Below are 19,106 nucleotides of genomic sequence, written 5' to 3'. Positions count from 1 at the left end.
CACATCATGGACTCTGCCAGGCTTGCAGATGTCCTTTCTTGTCCAGAGAGTTGATTGGCCCAAGGTTCTGACAACAATTCCAGTGCCATCTCTGGGGAGGACCACCAAATAATCAGAGCATCCTTGTTTAGAGGCCAGATACTTGCTGAGGAAAGAAAATTCTGCTGCAGGTAAGTACAGTGTCTTGAAATTCTACAAACCATATGAGACTGATAAAGCTATAGCAAAACACACACACACACACACACACACACACACACGTAGCTTGCTTGCTTGTGTTCTCCTCTCTCTCTCTCTCTCTCTCTCTCTTTCTCTCTCTCACACCAGCCATACCCTCTCTGACATTCTGGCATAAAATGATCTTTCTTCAATTGATTAGAGTGATCTTAACTCCATTAACTCAGCACAATAATATATGTAATTGTTATTAACCTAATTGTAAAAGGTGATGCTATCATTAATATTGCAGATATTACTAACCAGAACAAATATGCAAACTATTTGGTCCATTCTAATTTTGAAAATGCATAAACTGAGGCCAGTGATTCTGGGACGGAAGGCAGAATGTCACCGAATTGATTCATGAGCCTCTGTCACAAGGAGTTTTGCAGCTTGTAACTTTTCAGTGAGGTGAGTTTTCTGAAAAGCATTTTTAAAATCTCAGATTCATGAGTTTTCTCTAGAGTAATGCTGCTTCCTTCTCTCACCTTCCACCCATCACACCATGTTTTATTTCATTTAATAATTTTTCATTTTCTCTTTTGCTGAAAAAAAAAATGCTAAAAAGACTAAGAAAATGTGTGTCCACCCTCCAAAACAAATATCTTGCCAGTCACAATCCCACCCTTATAACAGAAATATCTTCTTTTTTGCAGTCTTTTCTTTTTGCCATGTAGTGACTTGTTTTTACTTAGTTGAAGTCAATGAATAGGCTATTTTCACTTTGACAATTTTGCTTACCAGTCAATTGTAGGACTTTTTCCATTCTGGGCAATGATCATTTCAAGTATTTGTATCTGATTAATATATGTTAAGTTTGGAATATATGTACCTGGAAACTATTGAAACTGTTGAACAGAGATCAGAAATAAATCAATCACCCTCGGAATAACTGATGCAGTTTCCTAGCCTTCATACACATACCTCTTTTTAAAAAATTTTTTTATTTTAAAAATGTGGGGTACAACTCAGGGTTAGGTATACAAATGTTCATTATGCAGGTGCCCTTGTTGATGAGGTCTGCCGCCCCACCCCCCCTCCACTCCCCTTCCGCCCTCCCCCCATCCCCCCACTCACAGTTTCCCACTACTGCCAATCCCTTTCTTATAGTATTATGATCGTTATTCAAGGTCCGCTTATGAGTAAGAACTTGCGATACTCGGTTCTTTGTTTCTGTGACAAATCACTCAGTACTATAGCCTTTAAGTGCCTCTTTTTAAAAGAACTGAAGCGAATGCTGTATAAACAGATTCCTATTTGCTCCCTTCCCCCTTCGTTTAAGAACAAGGTGGAGACTGAAGACTCTGAGCCTCAGTTCCTCCATATGTCGCATTCCATGATTAAATAAATCATGCCAAGGCCTGGAACACGGTGAGGGCTCAGTACGTGCACGGTGGCACTAAGTTGTGGATAGCAACCGACAGCATTCTGTGTCCGCCTTGAGCCCTGTCGGGTTATTGTTCCTCCCACCTTGGCCATCATTTCCAGGCTGCGGCCGGCGCCGCCGACTGCCGCTCTGGAGCCGCCAGGGGGCGCTGTGGCCCCACGCGCGGCGGTGCCCTGACGCGGACCTTCACCTGGCGTCCCTGGCACCGCCCTGTCCCAGGCTCCTTTGCGGGTAAACAGACATGGCCGGCGAGGGAGACCATCCGGACGCTGCGCGCAACATGGGCAACCACTTGCCGCTTTTGCCTGGTAACCGCCCGGGGCTGTTCCCCTGTGGCGGGAGGGGGCGAGGCCCGGAACAGCCATCCCCGCGGGGGGCCGGGGAGGAGGCCCGGGGGCGCCAAGACTCGCCGGCCCTGAGTGGCCGCACCCGGAAGCGGCTTCACGTCGGCCGCTGTCAGCTACCAAGCCCTTCCTCCCCTGCTCGGTCGCCCCGAGCTGTGGGCTAGGGTGTTGGGGGCGGGGGTCGTTCGCTCCCAAGGACACGGGCCCCGTCCTCTCCATCCTCCCTGTGTCGGAGTGTAGTTCCAAGGAAATGCTTTGAAACTGGGGGGCCGGATCTGGGCAGCAACTGTTTCTTTTCCTGAACTCTTTCAATAAGTGACAGCTAAGCACTGGCCACGTTACGGGCACTGCAGCAGGCGCTTTGAGTGCACTTCGGCTTTTACGCCTTCCCAGCGTTACTTTTCGAATTAAGGCGAGACGTGGGTGGGCAGATTAGTTCAGTGACTTGCCCAAGGTCACAGGGTTGCAGAGCCAGGACTCCAACCCCGTTTATTTTTGTCAGCATCTGTAAACCACTTCTGTTTGATTTTTCTTCATTGTTTGGTCTGTTTTCTCTGGCATGTATGAAGAAAAATGCTTAATTTTCTTTTTTCTATATGTTCTGTGAAATTTGTAGACCTTGGCCTTGTGTTGGGATACTGAGCAGGAAAAGCATGGATTTTACAAGCTTTCATGGAATACTGTAGATTGAGATGCTTTCCAAGAGGTGTATCATTCGAAGTGAGATGTATTACCCGAGTCCCTTCACTACATGCCAGGCTTAAGTTAGGTGTTGTGGGGATGAAAATAGGATGATACACAATCTGATACCTGAGGTTTACAGTCTAGGTGAGGCTACCGAGAATGTAACTAGTAGAGGCAGGTGATTTAAGAGCAGAGAAATGACTGCTATATGGTTCTTCAGAAAGAGGAATTGTTCAGAGGTCAAAGGATTTGGGGGCAAAGGCTTATGAAGGAAATCTGAAGATATCCAAAAGCATACACTTAGGATTGTGGAAGATAAAAGGTTGGGTCTAGATTATTGGGGATCGTGCATCTTTTGCCAGTGTGATAGGGTTTATTGTTCGTGTTGTTTTAACTCCCTGTGGATTGCCAAGAAACAATTCCAGGTAGTTGCCTAAGGAAACCTATGCTTTGAATACTATTTTACCCACTAGGAGTAGCATTGCTTAAAAGAGCCTGAGTATTTTACCACCATATTGGAGGGAACTTTTCTATAAAAATAAGCCACAGAGTTAGTGGTTGTTCTTGAAGCCATTCTAGATGAGTTGACATAAAGGTATGCCAGCCTTTGATGGAAAATCTGTTTTTTAGAAACATCAACCCCCCTCTGTATGTGTCAAATGTTTCAGGGAGAATGGTGAATGGAAGAGGGAGGGTACTGATGTTCTGTTGGCATTTACATGGCGCCTCTGCATGAGATGAGTCATCAGTCACCCTGGTAGCTCTGTACAGTCAGCATGTGTTTTCTCAGGAAAAAATCAGAAGCGAAAGGGCCCAGAGCTATTGTGGATAAAACTATAATACTTTTCAAGTTAGATATGAGTTTTACTTGTAGAGAAACATTGGATTTTCCGTAATTCCATGTAGTATGAATCATTTTGAAGAGTAATCCTCTTTGAAGAAATAACTTTCTATTTGAGATATGAAGAATCTATCCTGACCAATTGAAACATTAATAGATAAACATAGCTGAGTAGGGGAAAGTGCATTTTACCCATATTTATGAGACAGGCTACTAAGGAAATAATTTAGAGATGAGAAGTCAAAGAGTTAAAATGTAAATTTTTTAAAATATTAATTTCAGCCTTTGAGCTAATAGTATGTCTTTCAAACTTTCTGCAGTATAGTAACAGTATGGGTCTCACATGCCAAGTGAGAGCCATGCTGTCAGAATTGTAAATGCAAAGAATTAGATTCACAATATTTTTCTTATCAGTTTAGATTTTGGTTTGTTATTTATCTTTTGGTGAAATTTACATGTTCTAAGGAAAAAACTGTATGAAGTGATAGACTATTGACTACTTGCAAATGTCAAAAAAATTATGTCCTTTTTGACAACATTTGCATCTTGGAAATTGACACATTTTTATATCTTGGAGATTGTAAGAATAAATAGAAAGTCCAAGGCAGGTACCACATTGAAAAACATTTGTATTTCTGTCAGGGACCTAGCCTGGAGGTGGTTTTATTTCAATAATGATATGCACAAAGGAAAAAAATGATTATTTTGTAATGAGATTTTGTCTATTTAGAAGTTTATTTGGGGCATTTAAAAATACATGAAATATGAGGTCAGAAATGAGATAATTCTTTATGGTTAGTCTAGGCCAAGGTTTTCTAATCTCTGGACTTTTGACATTTTGGGCTGGATAGTTCTTTGGGTGGGGACTGTCATGTGTATTATAAGTTATTTAGCTGCATCTGGCCTCTACTCACTAAATGCCAGTAAGACTTCCTTAGTTGTTTCAACCTATATCCCCTGCAGAACAAAATCACCCCTGGTTGAGAATCATTGGTCTAGGACTGCAAATTTACCCAATAGTTGGCTTGAAAAGGACAGATTCCCACTTAATAGAATAGTACCTATATTGTGTGACTTTTTTTTTTTTTTTTTTGAGTTGGAGTCTCACTCTGTTGCCCAGGCTAGAGTGCAGTGGCACGCTCATAGCCACCACAACCTCAACCTGATGGGCTCAGGTGATCCTTCTGCCTCAGCCTTCCAAGTAGCTGAAATTACAGGTACACACCACCACACCTGACTAATTTTTTGATTTATTGTAGAGATGAGGTCTCATCAAGTTGCTCAGGCTGGTCTCAAAACTGTAAACTCAGGCAAACCTCTCACCTTGGCCTCCAAAAGTGCTGGGATTATAGGCGTGAGCCACCACTCGGGCCACTTTTTCTAACTTTCATTGTTTTCAATGTTAACATCTGGTTTTTAAAATAGATCACTTTAGTTTTTATAATTTAAAAAATGTGGAGAAAGCTTTCTAAGATATTTCTTTTTAAATGTTTCATGTGCTGGGCTCAGCGGCTCAGCCTGTAATCCCGCGCCTTTGGGAGGCTGAGGTGAGTGGATTGCCTGAGCCCACAGGCTCGAGACCCGCCTGGGCCGGCGAGACCTCATCTCTACAATAAATAAAAAAATCAGCCGGGTGTGGTAGCGCACACCTGTAATTCCAGCTACTCGGAAGGCTGAGGCGGAAGGATCGCCAGAGCCTAGCAGGTCGAGGCTGTGGTGGCTGGGAGTGGCCACTGTACTTCAGTCTGGGCGACAGAGTGAGACTCCAACTCAAAACATAAAAAATACAAAATAAAATAAAATGTTTTATGTTTCATTCCAACTTTATTTTTAAATTTAAAATTACAAAGTAAAATTGAATGAAAATGATTACAAAAATTTCATTTTAAAATAATGTAGTGATAGCCAGGGAAGTGGTGCCAATGGAAAAATGCTATGACATTCTTTCTGCCAGATTATATCTTTTTTTCAATTTTAATTAACATATTTTTTGCTTGCTTTTCTTTCTTTCATATGAAGGAACTCTTTAAAACTAAGAGTTTGAAAGAAGCTTAAAGATTGTCTTGTTCAAACCTATCATTCTGCAGATGAGGAAATTAAAGTTTAGTCAGGTGGAATGAGTCGTCTAAGATGTTACAATTAGTTTCCTCATCTATAAAATGATAAGCTTGAATTATTCTAAAATAAAAAGTTGAAAAATCAACTAGTAGCCGGGCTCGGTGGCTCAGCCTGTAATCCCGTGCCTTTGGGAGGCTGAGGTGAGTGGATTGCCTGAGCCCGCGGGTTCGAGACCTGCCTGGGCAGCGAGACCTCATCTCTACAATAAACAAAAAAATCAGCTGGGCATGGTAGCGCATGCCTGTAATTCCGGCTACTTGGAAGGCTGAGGCGGAAGGATCGCCAGAGCCCAGCAGGTCGAGGCTGCAGGTGGCCGGAAGCGGCCACTGCACTCCAGTCTGGGCGACAGAGTGAGACTCCAACTCAAAAAAAAAAAAAAAGAAAAAGAAAAAGGCAACTAGTGACAAAGCCCAGCACTACCCCCTGCCAATACTTCTGGCTGCCTCTTCACAGTACTGGAGAGCTTACCAAATGCTTGAGGTTTTAGAAAGACCCCTTTTCTCAAGAAGGAATTATGCATTTGAAAGGGAATGTAGCTTTGACATTTTCACTCATCTTGTTTTCCTTTTTTCCTTAAAATATTCTACTCTTACAGCAGAGAATGAGGAAGAAGATGAAATTGAAATGGAAGTTGAAGACCAGGATAGCAAAGAGGCCAAAAAACCAAACATCATAAATTTTGACACCAGTCTGCCAACATCACATACAGTATGTAATTTAGCAATGGGTCTAATATAATAGATATACATTTAACTGTAGATAAAAGTTTCTAAAAAAAAGTACCCACTTTTAGTGTTACTGCATATTAGAAATTGTGAATGAGAACATGGACTATTTGCAAATAGATAAACATATAACTATAATTTTTTTTTTTTTGAGCTGGAGTTTCACTCTGTCACCCAGGCTGGAGTACAGTGGCACATTCAAGGCCACCCCAGCGTCGACCTGCTGGGCTCAAGTGATCCTCCCGCCTCAACCTTCCAAGTGGCTGGAACTACAGGCATGCATTACCATGCCCAGCTAATTTTCTGATTTATTGTAGAGATGAGGTTTCACCAAGTTGCCCGGGCTGTTCTCAAACCCGTGGGCTTAGGCAATCCCCTCACCTCAGCCTACCAAAGTACTGGGATTACAGGCTTGAGCTGCAGTGCCTGGCCATAACTATAATTTATAAGCAGCTTAATTCTATATCATGGTGTAATTGCTTGAGGAATTTTTGCCTTCCTTCTGATTTTGGTAGTAATGAAGCTATTACTTATTCTCTGTATTCTAGGTACAAAGGTGTTATTTAACATATTAACATTTTGTACTAGTGATATTTGGACATAGAGATGTTTCTTACCTTGGTGAAAATAAAATACGTTGGATAAAAATGTTTTCGAGTTGTGTTTGTGAGAGTCTTCATAAAAAATTAGAAATTTTACTTCTAAGAGTTAAAATTAGATTAAAAATTAGATTTTCACATGGGATACTTATACACTAAATTTATTATTTAAATGAAGATTTGAACCCTTTGTTTGTATTTCTTGTAATCTGATTTGTTCTTTAGTATGTTGAGCTAGTATTTTTATTTACTTGTCTATCCTGACACTGGACCTATGTATATTCTTAAATAGTATCTAGGGGCTGATATGGAAGAATTTCATGGCAGGACTTTGCATGATGATGACAGCTGTCAGGTGATTCCAGTTCTGCCACAGGTGATGATGATCCTGATTCCTGGACAGACATTACCTCTTCAGCTTTCTCGTCCTCAAGAAGTCAGTATGGTGCGGAATTTAATTCAGAAAGACAGAACCTTTGCTGTCCTTGCATACAGGTAAAATATTAGGGTAAATTTGTTTAATACATTTCCTCTCATGTGTAGTTGCAGCAGATGTCAATGTGGAAGCCAAACGAGACTATTATTTTGCAAGAGAGGTTGGGTAAGAGTGTGAGGTAAAGAATTTTAATGAGTAAAAGTTTGATAGTTCAAGTTTGAGTATTTTTGTTATTTTCATTACCATCTAAATCAGACATTTACCTTCACACACAATTTAACTTTCTGGTATTTAAAAATTTTAAATCATTAATATTTAACGAGGGCCAGGCACTGTGGCTTAAGCCTGTAATTCCAGCACTTTGGGAGGCCAAGGTTAGAGGATTGCCTGAGCCTACAAGTTCAAGACCAGCCTGGGCAACTTAGCAAGACCTTATGTCTACAATAAATAAAAAAGTTAGCTGGGGGTGCGGGCCTGTAGTTCCAACTACTTGGAAGGCTGAAGTGAAAGGATCGCCTAAGTCCAGCAGGTTGAGGCTGTGGTGGCCATGAGCGTGCCACTGCACTCCAGCCTGGGTGACAGAGTGAGATTCCAACTTAAAAAAATGTATATTTTTAATGAAAAACGTTTCTAGAATCTTAGTTCCAAGAACTGCCTTTATTTAAAGAGAAATAAAGCTTCTATATAATGTAAAAGATTACTTTTCCAAAAGAGTGGTTTGTACTTTTACTTACTCTCAAAATCCATAAATTGTATCATTACAAACCATTGGTACATTAAAGCTAAACTTCTAGTATCCCATGGCAAAGAAGGAAATCTGCAGTAGAGGCAGGAAGTAAATAGAGGAAGTTCCCACCTCAGTACCGTGCTGCTAATCAGCAGAAATGATAGTTTAACAAAGTGAAAAAATGTTTGGTTTAGGAAATGAGAGTCTAAAACCCTGTAAGTCCTAGATCATTTCCAGTGACTAGAAATCTATTCTTTTCCTAAAGTACTCTAATTGTACTTCTTGAAGCTTCCTTGTATTCATATAGCCCCCATGTGATTTTAAAATATATAGACTTATACTAGCTTTGCAGTAATGGTTGTTTGCTATAAATTGTTTTTCCATATGTATTGCTTTTGCACACTTTGCATATTTAAAAGTCAAATGTTCAAAACTCTTTCCTTTTAAAATTTATCTTGGAAGTAATATACAGGAAAGGGAAGCACAGTTTGGAACAACAGCAGAGATATATGCCTATCGAGAGGAACAGGATTTTGGAATTGAGATAGTGAAAGTGAAAGCAGTTGGAAGACAAAGGTTCAAAGTCCTTGAGCTAAGAACACAGTCAGATGGGTAAGAAATACCATATATCTTAAAGCTCTGTGAACATCTTATCATGAAATGGATTTCTTAATACTTTTTCTATTCTACTGACCCTTTATATTTTGTAACTTTTAACTAGTTGTTCTCTTTCCCTTCAAAGGTATAGGCCAGTGGTTTCCAACCTCCTGTGCATCAGAATCACCTGGGAAGTTTTTAAAACTATAGAAGCTTGAGTTTCAACCTCATCTCCCATCCCCAGAGAGTGATGAGGCTGCAGCATCTTTTAAAAAATGATTTTCAGGTGATTCTAATGTCCCTTCAGGTTTGAGAACAATAATGTGAACCCAAAAGGAAGTGTGATTTGGGGCATGGCTTCTTTGGGAATGAAAACCTCTTTATAGAGTGTAAGGGTGGGAACCCCAGAGGTCTATGAGCTCATTGCAATAACTGGTGTTTGTAGCATTCCTTGAGATTTGAAAGCCACACTGGTTATACCTGTAAACTGCTCCATCTGAGTCATACAAGCCATTTACCTCTCCATTTCCGTGTGGATTTTATATCATCCAGAAATGCTGTTTGCATAATAAGGTACTTGTCTCTGTACCTTAAGTTTAGAAATTCCCTGAGTGTACTGTTTTAGCTGTTATCCATTTTTGGCAAGCTCTTGTAGCAAGGGTTTTACACAAATTGAAGAAATACAACACTTAAAAAAAATCCAGTGTACCTTACTTTATCTTCTTAAGTAAAGAAGGAAACAAATTAAAACAAAGCATTTACTTTGATCATTGGGTGTTCTCTCTTAAGGGAATTATTCTCAACTCTAGCATATCACCTACTACTTTTATGACTTTAATCAAATTACTTAACTTTTTTAGTACTTAGCTTTCTGATGTGGAAAATGAAGGGACTGCACCAATTTTCTCCACGATTCCTTGCATTCCACCATTTCTAGTGAAAGTGGTTCTAGGACCAGAAGGGCAGTGGAACCAGAGAAATTTCATTCAACAGAGGCCTCTTAAATTAAGACAGATACCTTTATAAGAGGTCTTACAGATACAGAGTATTCCCAGTCCTGGTGAATCAGTCTCTGATCTATAGCCAGCGCTGAAAATCTCATCAGACCTCTGTGTTGCACAGATGCCTTCTGAATATGTGGAAGTTTAGAATTTGTGTAGGTTTTCTTGTTTTGTTTTTTTTAACTTAAAAAAATGCACACCATGAGAACAGGAACTTTTTGTTTTGTTCACATAGTGGACATTCCACATGAATTATGAAAATATAGATGGGTCAGACAACCTTTTGCAGCAAAAGAACATAGAGGAATATGAGATAGGGTTGCCAGAGCTCTTGGAGCATTAAGCTGTCTCCTAGTATTCCCTAGAACATTGTTTAAACTCTCATAGCCTTACCACACTGCACTGTCCTTATAGGATTGTATGTCTGTCTCCCTCAATAGATAAGCTGCTTGAGAATAATGCCTGAGATTTATGTTCTACGTTTAGGACCATAAATGTTACATGAATGAATGAATGATCTCCTGAGAGCACTGTATTATGATAATTAGCAAACTAGTTTTTGAATTTTCGTAACAGTTCAATTTTTAAAGTACTTCTTATCCTCATACAGTTTTGGTTATTTGTAACACTATCCCTGAAACCATAAAGGAAAATTGGCTTGGGGAAAAGTGTATTTCTCAAACTGTATTGACATCAGTGACTTTTGATTGTGGAACTCTTTTGAACACAAGATGGCAGTAGATCTTTAACTCTGAAAACAAGTAAAGGAATAGATATTTAACTCTGGTAAAGATTACCATCAAATTGACAGGGCTGGACAAGACTTGGAAGGGGCATTCTCTCTGATATTTGAAGTGAACCTGCAGATTTTTGGCACTGTCAATGTGCATCATCTATCTGGAGTTTATACTTCTAGTTTTTCTTTAAAGAGAGATTCTAAAAATAATCATAAGGCAATTTGAATGCAGAATTTTTCCAGATTTATGCATTGTTTTTATACTATTGGAGTTGTCTGTACCTAAGCAGTTTTTTTTAGATTAGAAAATATAGTCTCTTTAAAAAGCAAATTAGAGAGAGGGAGAGAAAGAAAGGGGACATTCACCATTCCCAAGGTAGGGAAGGGGCCAAAGCCAGGAAACATGGCAACAGCCATAGCTTAATAAACACTTGGCCACACCAGAGTCTAGTAAGGCAATGGCCAAAAGCAGTTTTTTATATCTCAACTTAATGTTCCTTGAAGCAATTTTATTTTTGTACTCATATTTCACTGGTTTTTTATAACATGTATATAAATTGTTACTGTAATCACAAAACAAATGCTATAAACAGGTTGGGAAGAAACAAAACCAGCTTATGTTAAAAACAAAACTCAGCTGCTGGGATGAGAAGTAGCCTGTGTTTATGCGGCAGACAATGGACATGTTTAACAGGGATAAAAGAGAGCATTCCTTAATCCTCCAAGGCAGATCAGAAAGCTTGTACTGCAGACTAGTTATTAGCAGGATCTGTAAGCCAGGGTTTTAGTAGTAGTATTGTTTTATCATAATAAAATAAAATAAAACCTTATACAATAGTTGCATAAAGTGTAATTCTTAATGACTTTAAAGGAGAATTAGAGGTCTAAAAAACTCTATAGGATGCTATATATTTTTACCTTAAAAATATAATTATCAAGTTATTTGTATTCATGGGTCAAATAAGGAAAATTGAGGTTTTGGTTTTAATGGGCTTTAAGAAAACAGAAACATTTGACCATTGTTTGAACATAGTAAAATCTGTTAACATTTTCCAAAGTCATGTAGACATTGACTTCTGAGTATTTCAAATGAGGTTGCAGGTAGGAAATTAAGCTAGTAGAATGAGTCTAATATTATTAAATTAAACCTAGATATTTTCAGACACACTTAGCTGTTTTCTTTTAATACAGAAGTAAAAATATCAGCATTCATAACATTTTGTGATCAGTGGTTATTATGAAAGACTACTTTAGAAGACTTCAACAGCTAATAATGAAGCAGAGACTTTGAATATATTTGACTTTGTTGATCAGTATTTTGTACTAGCATTTGAATGTAGTTACATAGTGTACCTTTCAAAAGCTATCGTCTAAAAGGTGGAATGCCACATAGGAAGATAGCTCATAGGTCCAACCTTCCTGTTTGCATTGGTTTGTGATGAAATATTTGCAATTTTCATATTCTCAAATAGCATTTTGAAAATGATGACATTACCATGAAAGTTTAGATAATTTGTAAGTAAATATATAATGAATATTTTGATCTTTGCATATTCAAGTTCAACTTTTGCTAGTAGGAAAAGGAATGCACATAGAAAGGATATCTGTGATTCTCTAGTCTTATTTTAATTCATCTTGATTTAATTTGTTCTTGATTTTCTCTTCCTTTCTCTACCTACATCTCAGTTTGGATGACATGAGAAAGGAAAGGCATAAGAGTTCAGCAGCACAGGGATTAGGGGGAAAGAAGGGATGGGGTGTGTCTAAGAGTGTCTAAGAAATTAATTTAGAAGTGTCAAGCAGTAGTTGGTTGTTATGTTTTTTAAAAACTGTGTTTAATTTATAGACCCTGTTTGTTTATCTGCAATGTAAAGATCTCCCTTTCTATTCCACAGTGAGATTGAATATCCGTATTTTAGGTTATCCTTGGTATTATTAACTTTGGTATTAGTGATGAAATCGTTATTTTATGAAAATTTCTTGTCTTAACATCACCATTTGATGAATATGTTTTAAAAAGAACATTTTGAAAATCTTAGTATTTAAAATTATCATCAACGTTTAGAAACTTATAGTTTGAGTTAATTGATCTTAAAAATGAACACCATGCTTGGTTCTCTTTACTTTAGAATCCAGCAAGCTAAAGTGCAAATTCTTCCTGAATGTGTGTTGCCTTCAACCATGTCTGCAGTTCAGTTAGAATCCCTCAATAAGTGCCAGATATTTCCTTCAAAACCTGTCTCATGGGAAGACCAGTGTTCATATAAATGGTGGCAGAAATACCAGAAGGTGAGAAACTAATTTTTTATGCATCTTCAAAAAGTGTAGACAGGTTGCTTTTTTTCTTGTTTTAAGAAAGAAACACAAACAACTCATGATTCATTCCCCAGACACCTTCTGTGGCAATTTCTAGCTGCCACATAGCTGAAACTTCTAAAAATTTCACAGGCAGCTATATGTAAAAGCAGTTTGCAAAAGTAGCAAAATGTCACACAGCTATAAAGTGTTCTTATTATTATGCCTATTATGTATTAATTAGCAGCTTATTATTTTTAATTCCACAGGAATCTCTCACTAAACTATGACTGGATCAGGTGTTTGGCTCTTGAGTCATAAATATACATATCCCTAAAACAGGAGAGGATTCATTTGGGGTACAAAGGTAGTAGAGAAGTAGAGTATGTTTCCCTTGTTCCAGAATTCAGAGAGAAAAACTTTTTTTTAACTATTGTTTTGTAGAACTCTACTGACATTACAAAAATTTACTAGGTACTCTTTAAAAGTAATGCTTGTTTGGGCATTGAGTTTTTAATGTATTATTATTATTATTATTTTGGGCCAATCATTCTTTATCTTTGGGAAAAAATGATGAAGCCTGTTTCTACTCATTTGTAAAATGTATAGTTTTAAGTATAAAGTAGCTAATATTTATGAATTCTGTCTAAAGAAAAAGATTACTAGTTTCTAAATTTGGAATAATTTGGCTTGAGGTTTACCTTTTAAAAAGATAGAAAGACAGTTCCCATTATAACCCTAAAAATCCTGTATTAATCATCCCCTAACCCTTTTCCAGTAGTGAGGGTTTTACAATTTGATATAAATTAGTGTAGGATCCTAATTTGATGTAATTCAGTATAGATTCTTCGTGAAGGGAACTCACAGTAGTCCATGTACCATGACTTTTAATGTTCTTGCTAAAGAATTCCTCCAGTTTTCAGAAACAACTTTGTGCAGAATGGGTACTTGATGGGTATCAGGCTTATAACCGGTTGTCTGTAGACTCCTGGTCTTGTTATTCTGCAGTTAGTTGACCAATCTGTCTCATGGTACAGTGTGTTTTAACTAGTGTTTCTAAGAAGACTCTAATAAATAAAAGTCTAATATAATTAGACTGCTTAATCCATTTCCCCTTTAGAAAAAAAAAAGTTCCGCTCACTGCTGAGTTCATTTAATTTTACATAAATACACTTTTTGAGGCTGAAGCAAATGTGACTGGTTTTTGTGAAAATAAAGTATAAAAACTCTTGTTGGAGTTATTTCTAAACAGAACTTGTCACTAATCCTAACAAGAATTACAAAAAAAAAAATTTACTGTATTTTATAAATGAAACATCACTACTAGAAATAGAATGCTGTAAATAGAATATTATTTGTTTCCAAAGATTATCAATATACTAGAGCAATGCAAAAATAATAAAAGTGAGCTGTTTCATGGCAAACTTTTAGGGTAGCTTAGGGCTGCAAACCCCAAGTCATCTCAAAATAAGTGCTGTTGCCTCAAGCACTGCTAGTGAGTATTGGAGCAAATGGGAAAGGGTTAGACACCCAAACAACCTTGAAACTAGTATTTTTGAAGGTTTAACAATATTGATACTGCCTTAAGTTGCAGGTAACTTTTGTATGCCTGTGCAATACTTCCTTCTCCAGACCTTTAAATATACTTATCCCCTTGTTCATTTTAACAAAACAGTGAAAACTTTTACCCTTATATAGTAATTTTAAATTGTAATTTTTGAAACAAGTATGTTGAAGATTCCTCTGTCAGTGAGTGGGCTCCAAATTCTGGAACGCATTAAGTCATTTAGTGCTTAATAGTGTTTGGCACTGATTTGCTACTGAAGTACTACATGATATTGCCCCATCTATTGACTCTTCCTTTCACAAAAGAGTTCTCTTTAGCACTCAATGCAGTTTGATAGAATTGGACCCACAGTGGAACTTCTTTCAAAGTTAGAATCAGTCCTCTCAAACTCTGCGGCTGCTTTGTCAGCTAAGTTTATGTAATATTCTAAATCCTCTGTTATAATTTCAACAATGTTCATAACAGGAAATAGAGTCCATCTCAATAAACCTCTTTCATTGCTTGTTCATAAGAAGCAACTCCTCATCCATTCAAATTTAATCATGAGATTGCAGTAATTCAGTAATTGCTCCTCAGGCTCCACTTCTAATTCTGATTCTCTTGCTGTTTCCACTAGATCTGCAGTTACTTCCTCTGTTAAAGTCTTGAAGCCCTGAAAGTCATTCATGAGTTGGAATCCATTTCTTCCAAACTCCTGTTGATATTGATATTTTGACTTTCTCCCATGAATCATGAATGTTTCTAATGGCAACTAAAATGGTGAATACTCTTTTCCAGAAGGCTCTCAATTTTCTTTGGCCAGATCCATCAGAGGAATCACTAGCTTTACAAAGTATATTTTTTAAACAGTAAGATTTCAAAGTCAAAATTATTCCTTGATCCGTGGGCTGCAGAATGGATGTTAGCAGTCATGAAAACATGTATCTCCTAATACCTCTCAACATAACTCTTTGGTAACCAAGTGCATTGTCAATGAACAGTAATACTTTGAAAGGTCTCAACAGTGAGCTTGAAATATTCTGTAAACCATGCTGTAAACAGATGTGCTATCATCCAGGCTTTGCTGTTCTATTTATGGAGCACAGGCAGGGTAGATTTAGTATAATTCTTAAGAGCGCTAAGATTTTCAGAATGGTCAATGAACATTGGCTTCAACTTAAAATCACCAGCTACATTAGCCCCTAACAAGTGTCAGCCTGTCCTCTGAAGCTTTAAAGCCAGGCATTGACTTCCTCTCTCTAGTTGTGAAAGTCCTAGATGGCATCTTCTTTCAGTATAAGGCTTTTTTTTGTGTGTACAGTGAAAATTGACTGTTTATTGTAGCTGTCTGTTTAGCTAGATCTTCTAGATAACTTGCTACAGCTTCTACATTAGCACTTACTGCTTCAGCTTGCCCTTTTATGTTATGAAGACAATGTCTTTCATTAAACCTTATAAACCAACCTCAGCTGGCTTCAACCTTTTCACCTGCAGTTTTCTCCTGTTTCTCAGCCTTTATAAAATTAAAGATAATTAGGGCCTTATTCTGGATTAGGTTTTGGCTTAAGAGAATGTTGTGGCTGGTTTGATCTTCTATTCAGACCATTCAGACTGTCTGTTTATCAGCAATAAGGCTGTTTTGCTTTCTTATCATTCATATGTTCAGTAGAATAGCACTTTTAATTTCCTTCAAGAACTTTCTTTCATATTCACAACTTGGCTGTTTGGCTCAAGAAGCCTAGTTTTCGGACTGTGTCAACATTTGACATGTGCCTTCTTCACGAAGGTTAATCATTTCCATCTTCTGTTAAAAGTGAGCGACGCATGACTCTTTCTTTCACTTGAACATGTAGAGACTGTTATATAGGGTTATTAATTGGCCTAATTGCAATGTTTTTGTGTCCCAAGGAATAGAGAAGCCCGAGGGGAAGGAGAGAGATCAGGAAACAGCTGGTCAGTGGAGCAGTCAGAACGCACACAGTTATCGATTAAGTTTGAAAGTGGATCGTAACACAAAATAGTTACAGTAATAACATCAAAGGTCACTGGTCACAGATCAACATTAACAGGTATAATAACAATGAAAAAGTTTGAAATATTGTGAGAAGTACCAATATATGACAGAGATACAAAGTGAGCACATGCTATTGGAAAAATGGCACTGGTAGACTTACTCCACACAGGGTTGCCAGAAACCTTCAATTTGTAAAAATGCAGTATCTGTGAAACAGTAAAATGAAGCACAGTAAACAAGTTATGCTTGTATTAAGTATTTTGATTTATGTAATAGTTTTTTCACGCCAAGGTTGGTTAAAAATTCTTAACCATTTAAAAATCCTTTCCAACACTTTGGGAAGCTGAGGGAGAAGGATTGTTAAAAAAAAGGGGGAAAAAATTCTAAATTAGGGGCCGGTCACGGTGGCTCATGCCTATAATCCAGCGCTTTGGGGGGCCAAGTTGGGAGGATCCCTTGAGCCCAGGAGTTTGAGACCAGTTTGGACAACACAGTGAAACCTCATCTCTACAACAACAACAACATCAGAAATCCTAAATTAACTCTTCCTTGCAAAGTTCTAAGCGTAGGGTAAAAGTGATTGTTGCTAATTCCTAAGTCCTCTGTGCAACTAGTTTTGTGACCTGCCCATAGGATCTTGTAGTCTTAAATGAACTTCAGCTAAACAAATAAGACCTTTTAAATTAATTTTTGTGTTAAGTGCTGATTCAGTTATTCCTATTCTGTGGTTAAAGCACCTCTGTTTGTTCATATTGTATTCAGAATTTGCCCCTTGCAACTGGGTTGTCACTGGCTCAACAAGAACAAGGAAAGACAGACCTGTAAAGATCAAAAAAGCACGTATTTGTTTTGGCACTGATCCTCTGACCTTTCCCTGTTTTATTTCTCCAAATCATTCTGAACTCTCAACATTAGTCCTCAGTTATTTTTATATTCAGAGTTGCCAAGGGCTAAATAGAAAGGGCATGAGAGGCATAAAAGGTTTTAGGAGACAGGAATGTCTTAATGTTGTGTATGTCAGATTGTTTAATGGATTCCTTTGCTTAAACTTTGAGTTTCTTAGGTTCTGAAATTTGGAATCTAGAGCACTAGGCCAAGAAAAACTGCTAGTCGATCTATTTTAGACTCTAGGTGACCTACAAACTATTCTCCTTTAGAAAGACCATATATAGCCATTCTGTGTGCAGCAAAAAGTGGAATCTCACAGGGAAAGGGAATAACAGACATCATTGGTGAGCGCAGTGGTACTATCTCAGTGGCTTGGCATGCTGCATGTTTAGCTGGATGCTAACTTACTATGGGGCTGTGCTTGTCTTCAGACTGACCCGGGGTTTAATTCACTCTTCTCTTCATAGCATTTACTTGCAGCTGACTTGTACATCCCACTGCAGTCTGAAGCAATGCTTTTTGTGCTCTGTCTCCATGTTTGAGTAGTAGTTAAGATGGTCAAAGTTGGGAGATGCTTACATGATTCTAAGATAACTCAAGCTAATCAGGCTGTCACACTTTTCCAACTGAAAAGGTGCTTAAAGGATCCAGGATTGTAATCTTCCTGAGATGTAGTCAGTTAACCTTGAAACTGCACATGCTTTCAGCATTTGCCATTGAAAACTAAATATCCCAAGTGATATGAAATAAAATTATTTAAGCTTCTGGAGTGTTCCTGTGTAATTTTCCTCTGACAAGGGGACATTAGAAAAGATTCAACACATGTCTCTAATGATTAACGAGTTAGGCCAGTTTAATTAAGAAACTCTTTCAAAACCCATATCCGTTTAGAGACCCTCCTTATTCTGTAATTCAAGCTTTAAAACTAATGTTTATTTCTTTATCCATCACAGTGCTTTTCTCTGTTCACTGGGTTTACTAGCTTTAGTAAAGGGGCAATCTCTCAAAGTGAGGAAACTTCTTTTTAACCTATTTGGAATATGACTTAAAGTTTTTAAGTGCACTTCCTGCTTGCCTAGATCATCTGCTTATTCATTATAAAGGCTTATTATATTAATCAGAAAAAAGTTGAATATGATATATAAAAAGAAATCAAATGTGGAAACAGATATGAAGAAAATGATTGTGAGTCATCTTTCCAACCTCTGCTAAATGTATAAACCTGCTTATTGTATAGAGCAGGGAAGAACTGAACACTAATTCAGAAAAGCAGAGCTCTCAAACATGATCTCAGAGATTGGTTTTTCTCCTAGATTTTCTTTATAAAGATACAAACATTCTTCTTTCTTTCTTCTTTCTTATGCAAAAGGGATAATAATGTCCTAGATCTTATTGTTTTTTTAACAGTGTATGTTATAGGAGATTTTGTATCAGATTATAGAGCATTACTTCATTCTTTTTAAAGCTGCACAGAATTCTTTTGTGTATATACTGTATATAATCAGTCACCTACTGATGACAGGTCTACACTAAATAATATGTATAAATGACCTCTTATATAAATATAAATGAAAAATTTTGAGTAGGATTATTGGGTTACAGAGTAAACATAATTCTGACAGTTATTTTCAAAATACCTTACTGTGGAGGTTGTACCTGTTGTTCTGTCATTAGCATCGTTTCACCATGGCTTCACATTGTAGCAGTATCAAACCTAGTAGTACTTGCTGACCTAATAAGTGAAGACATTGTCGTGTTGAAGGTTTTTCTTAGTGAGAGTGAGGCTTAGCATTTTGTTTTAGAGAAGGTTGTATTTCCTTTTCTATATCATCTTTGCCTGTTTTTCTGTTGGCCTGCTGATTTCTAATTCTCTGTAGTCTCTGTTATAATCTGTCACTAATTAGTTCCAAATATTTTCCCTCGTTTGTCATTTGCCTTTTGTTTTTGGT

General features: G+C 37.6%; 1 protein-coding gene across 2 annotated transcripts in view; it reads left to right on the top strand.

Annotated features, from left to right (window-relative positions):
* The first annotated feature begins 1,813 nt into the window (after positions 1–1,813).
* The window catches only part of CRBN (cereblon), a 28,262-nt gene continuing 10,969 nt past the window's right edge, over positions 1,814–19,106 (top strand). The window contains exons 1-5 of one of the 2 annotated variants that reach the window (XM_008074515.2): positions 1,814–1,914; positions 6,189–6,301; positions 7,210–7,412; positions 8,543–8,692; positions 12,544–12,703. In XM_008074515.2, coding sequence (XP_008072706.1) covers positions 1,848–1,914; positions 6,189–6,301; positions 7,210–7,412; positions 8,543–8,692; positions 12,544–12,703 — 693 coding nt within the window. In that variant the 5' untranslated portion in view covers positions 1,814–1,847. The remainder of the gene's footprint in view (positions 1,915–6,188; positions 6,302–7,209; positions 7,413–8,542; positions 8,693–12,543; positions 12,704–19,106) is intronic. The other variant, XM_021706988.1, reaches the window with a different exon arrangement.

The sequence above is a fragment of the Carlito syrichta genome, unplaced genomic scaffold, assembly GCF_000164805.1.
Source record: "Carlito syrichta isolate Samal-C Ts95f unplaced genomic scaffold, Tarsius_syrichta-2.0.1 Scaffold117309, whole genome shotgun sequence".
NCBI lineage: Eukaryota > Metazoa > Chordata > Mammalia > Primates > Tarsiidae > Carlito > Carlito syrichta.
This window is presented reverse-complemented; position numbering and strand designations above follow the sequence as displayed.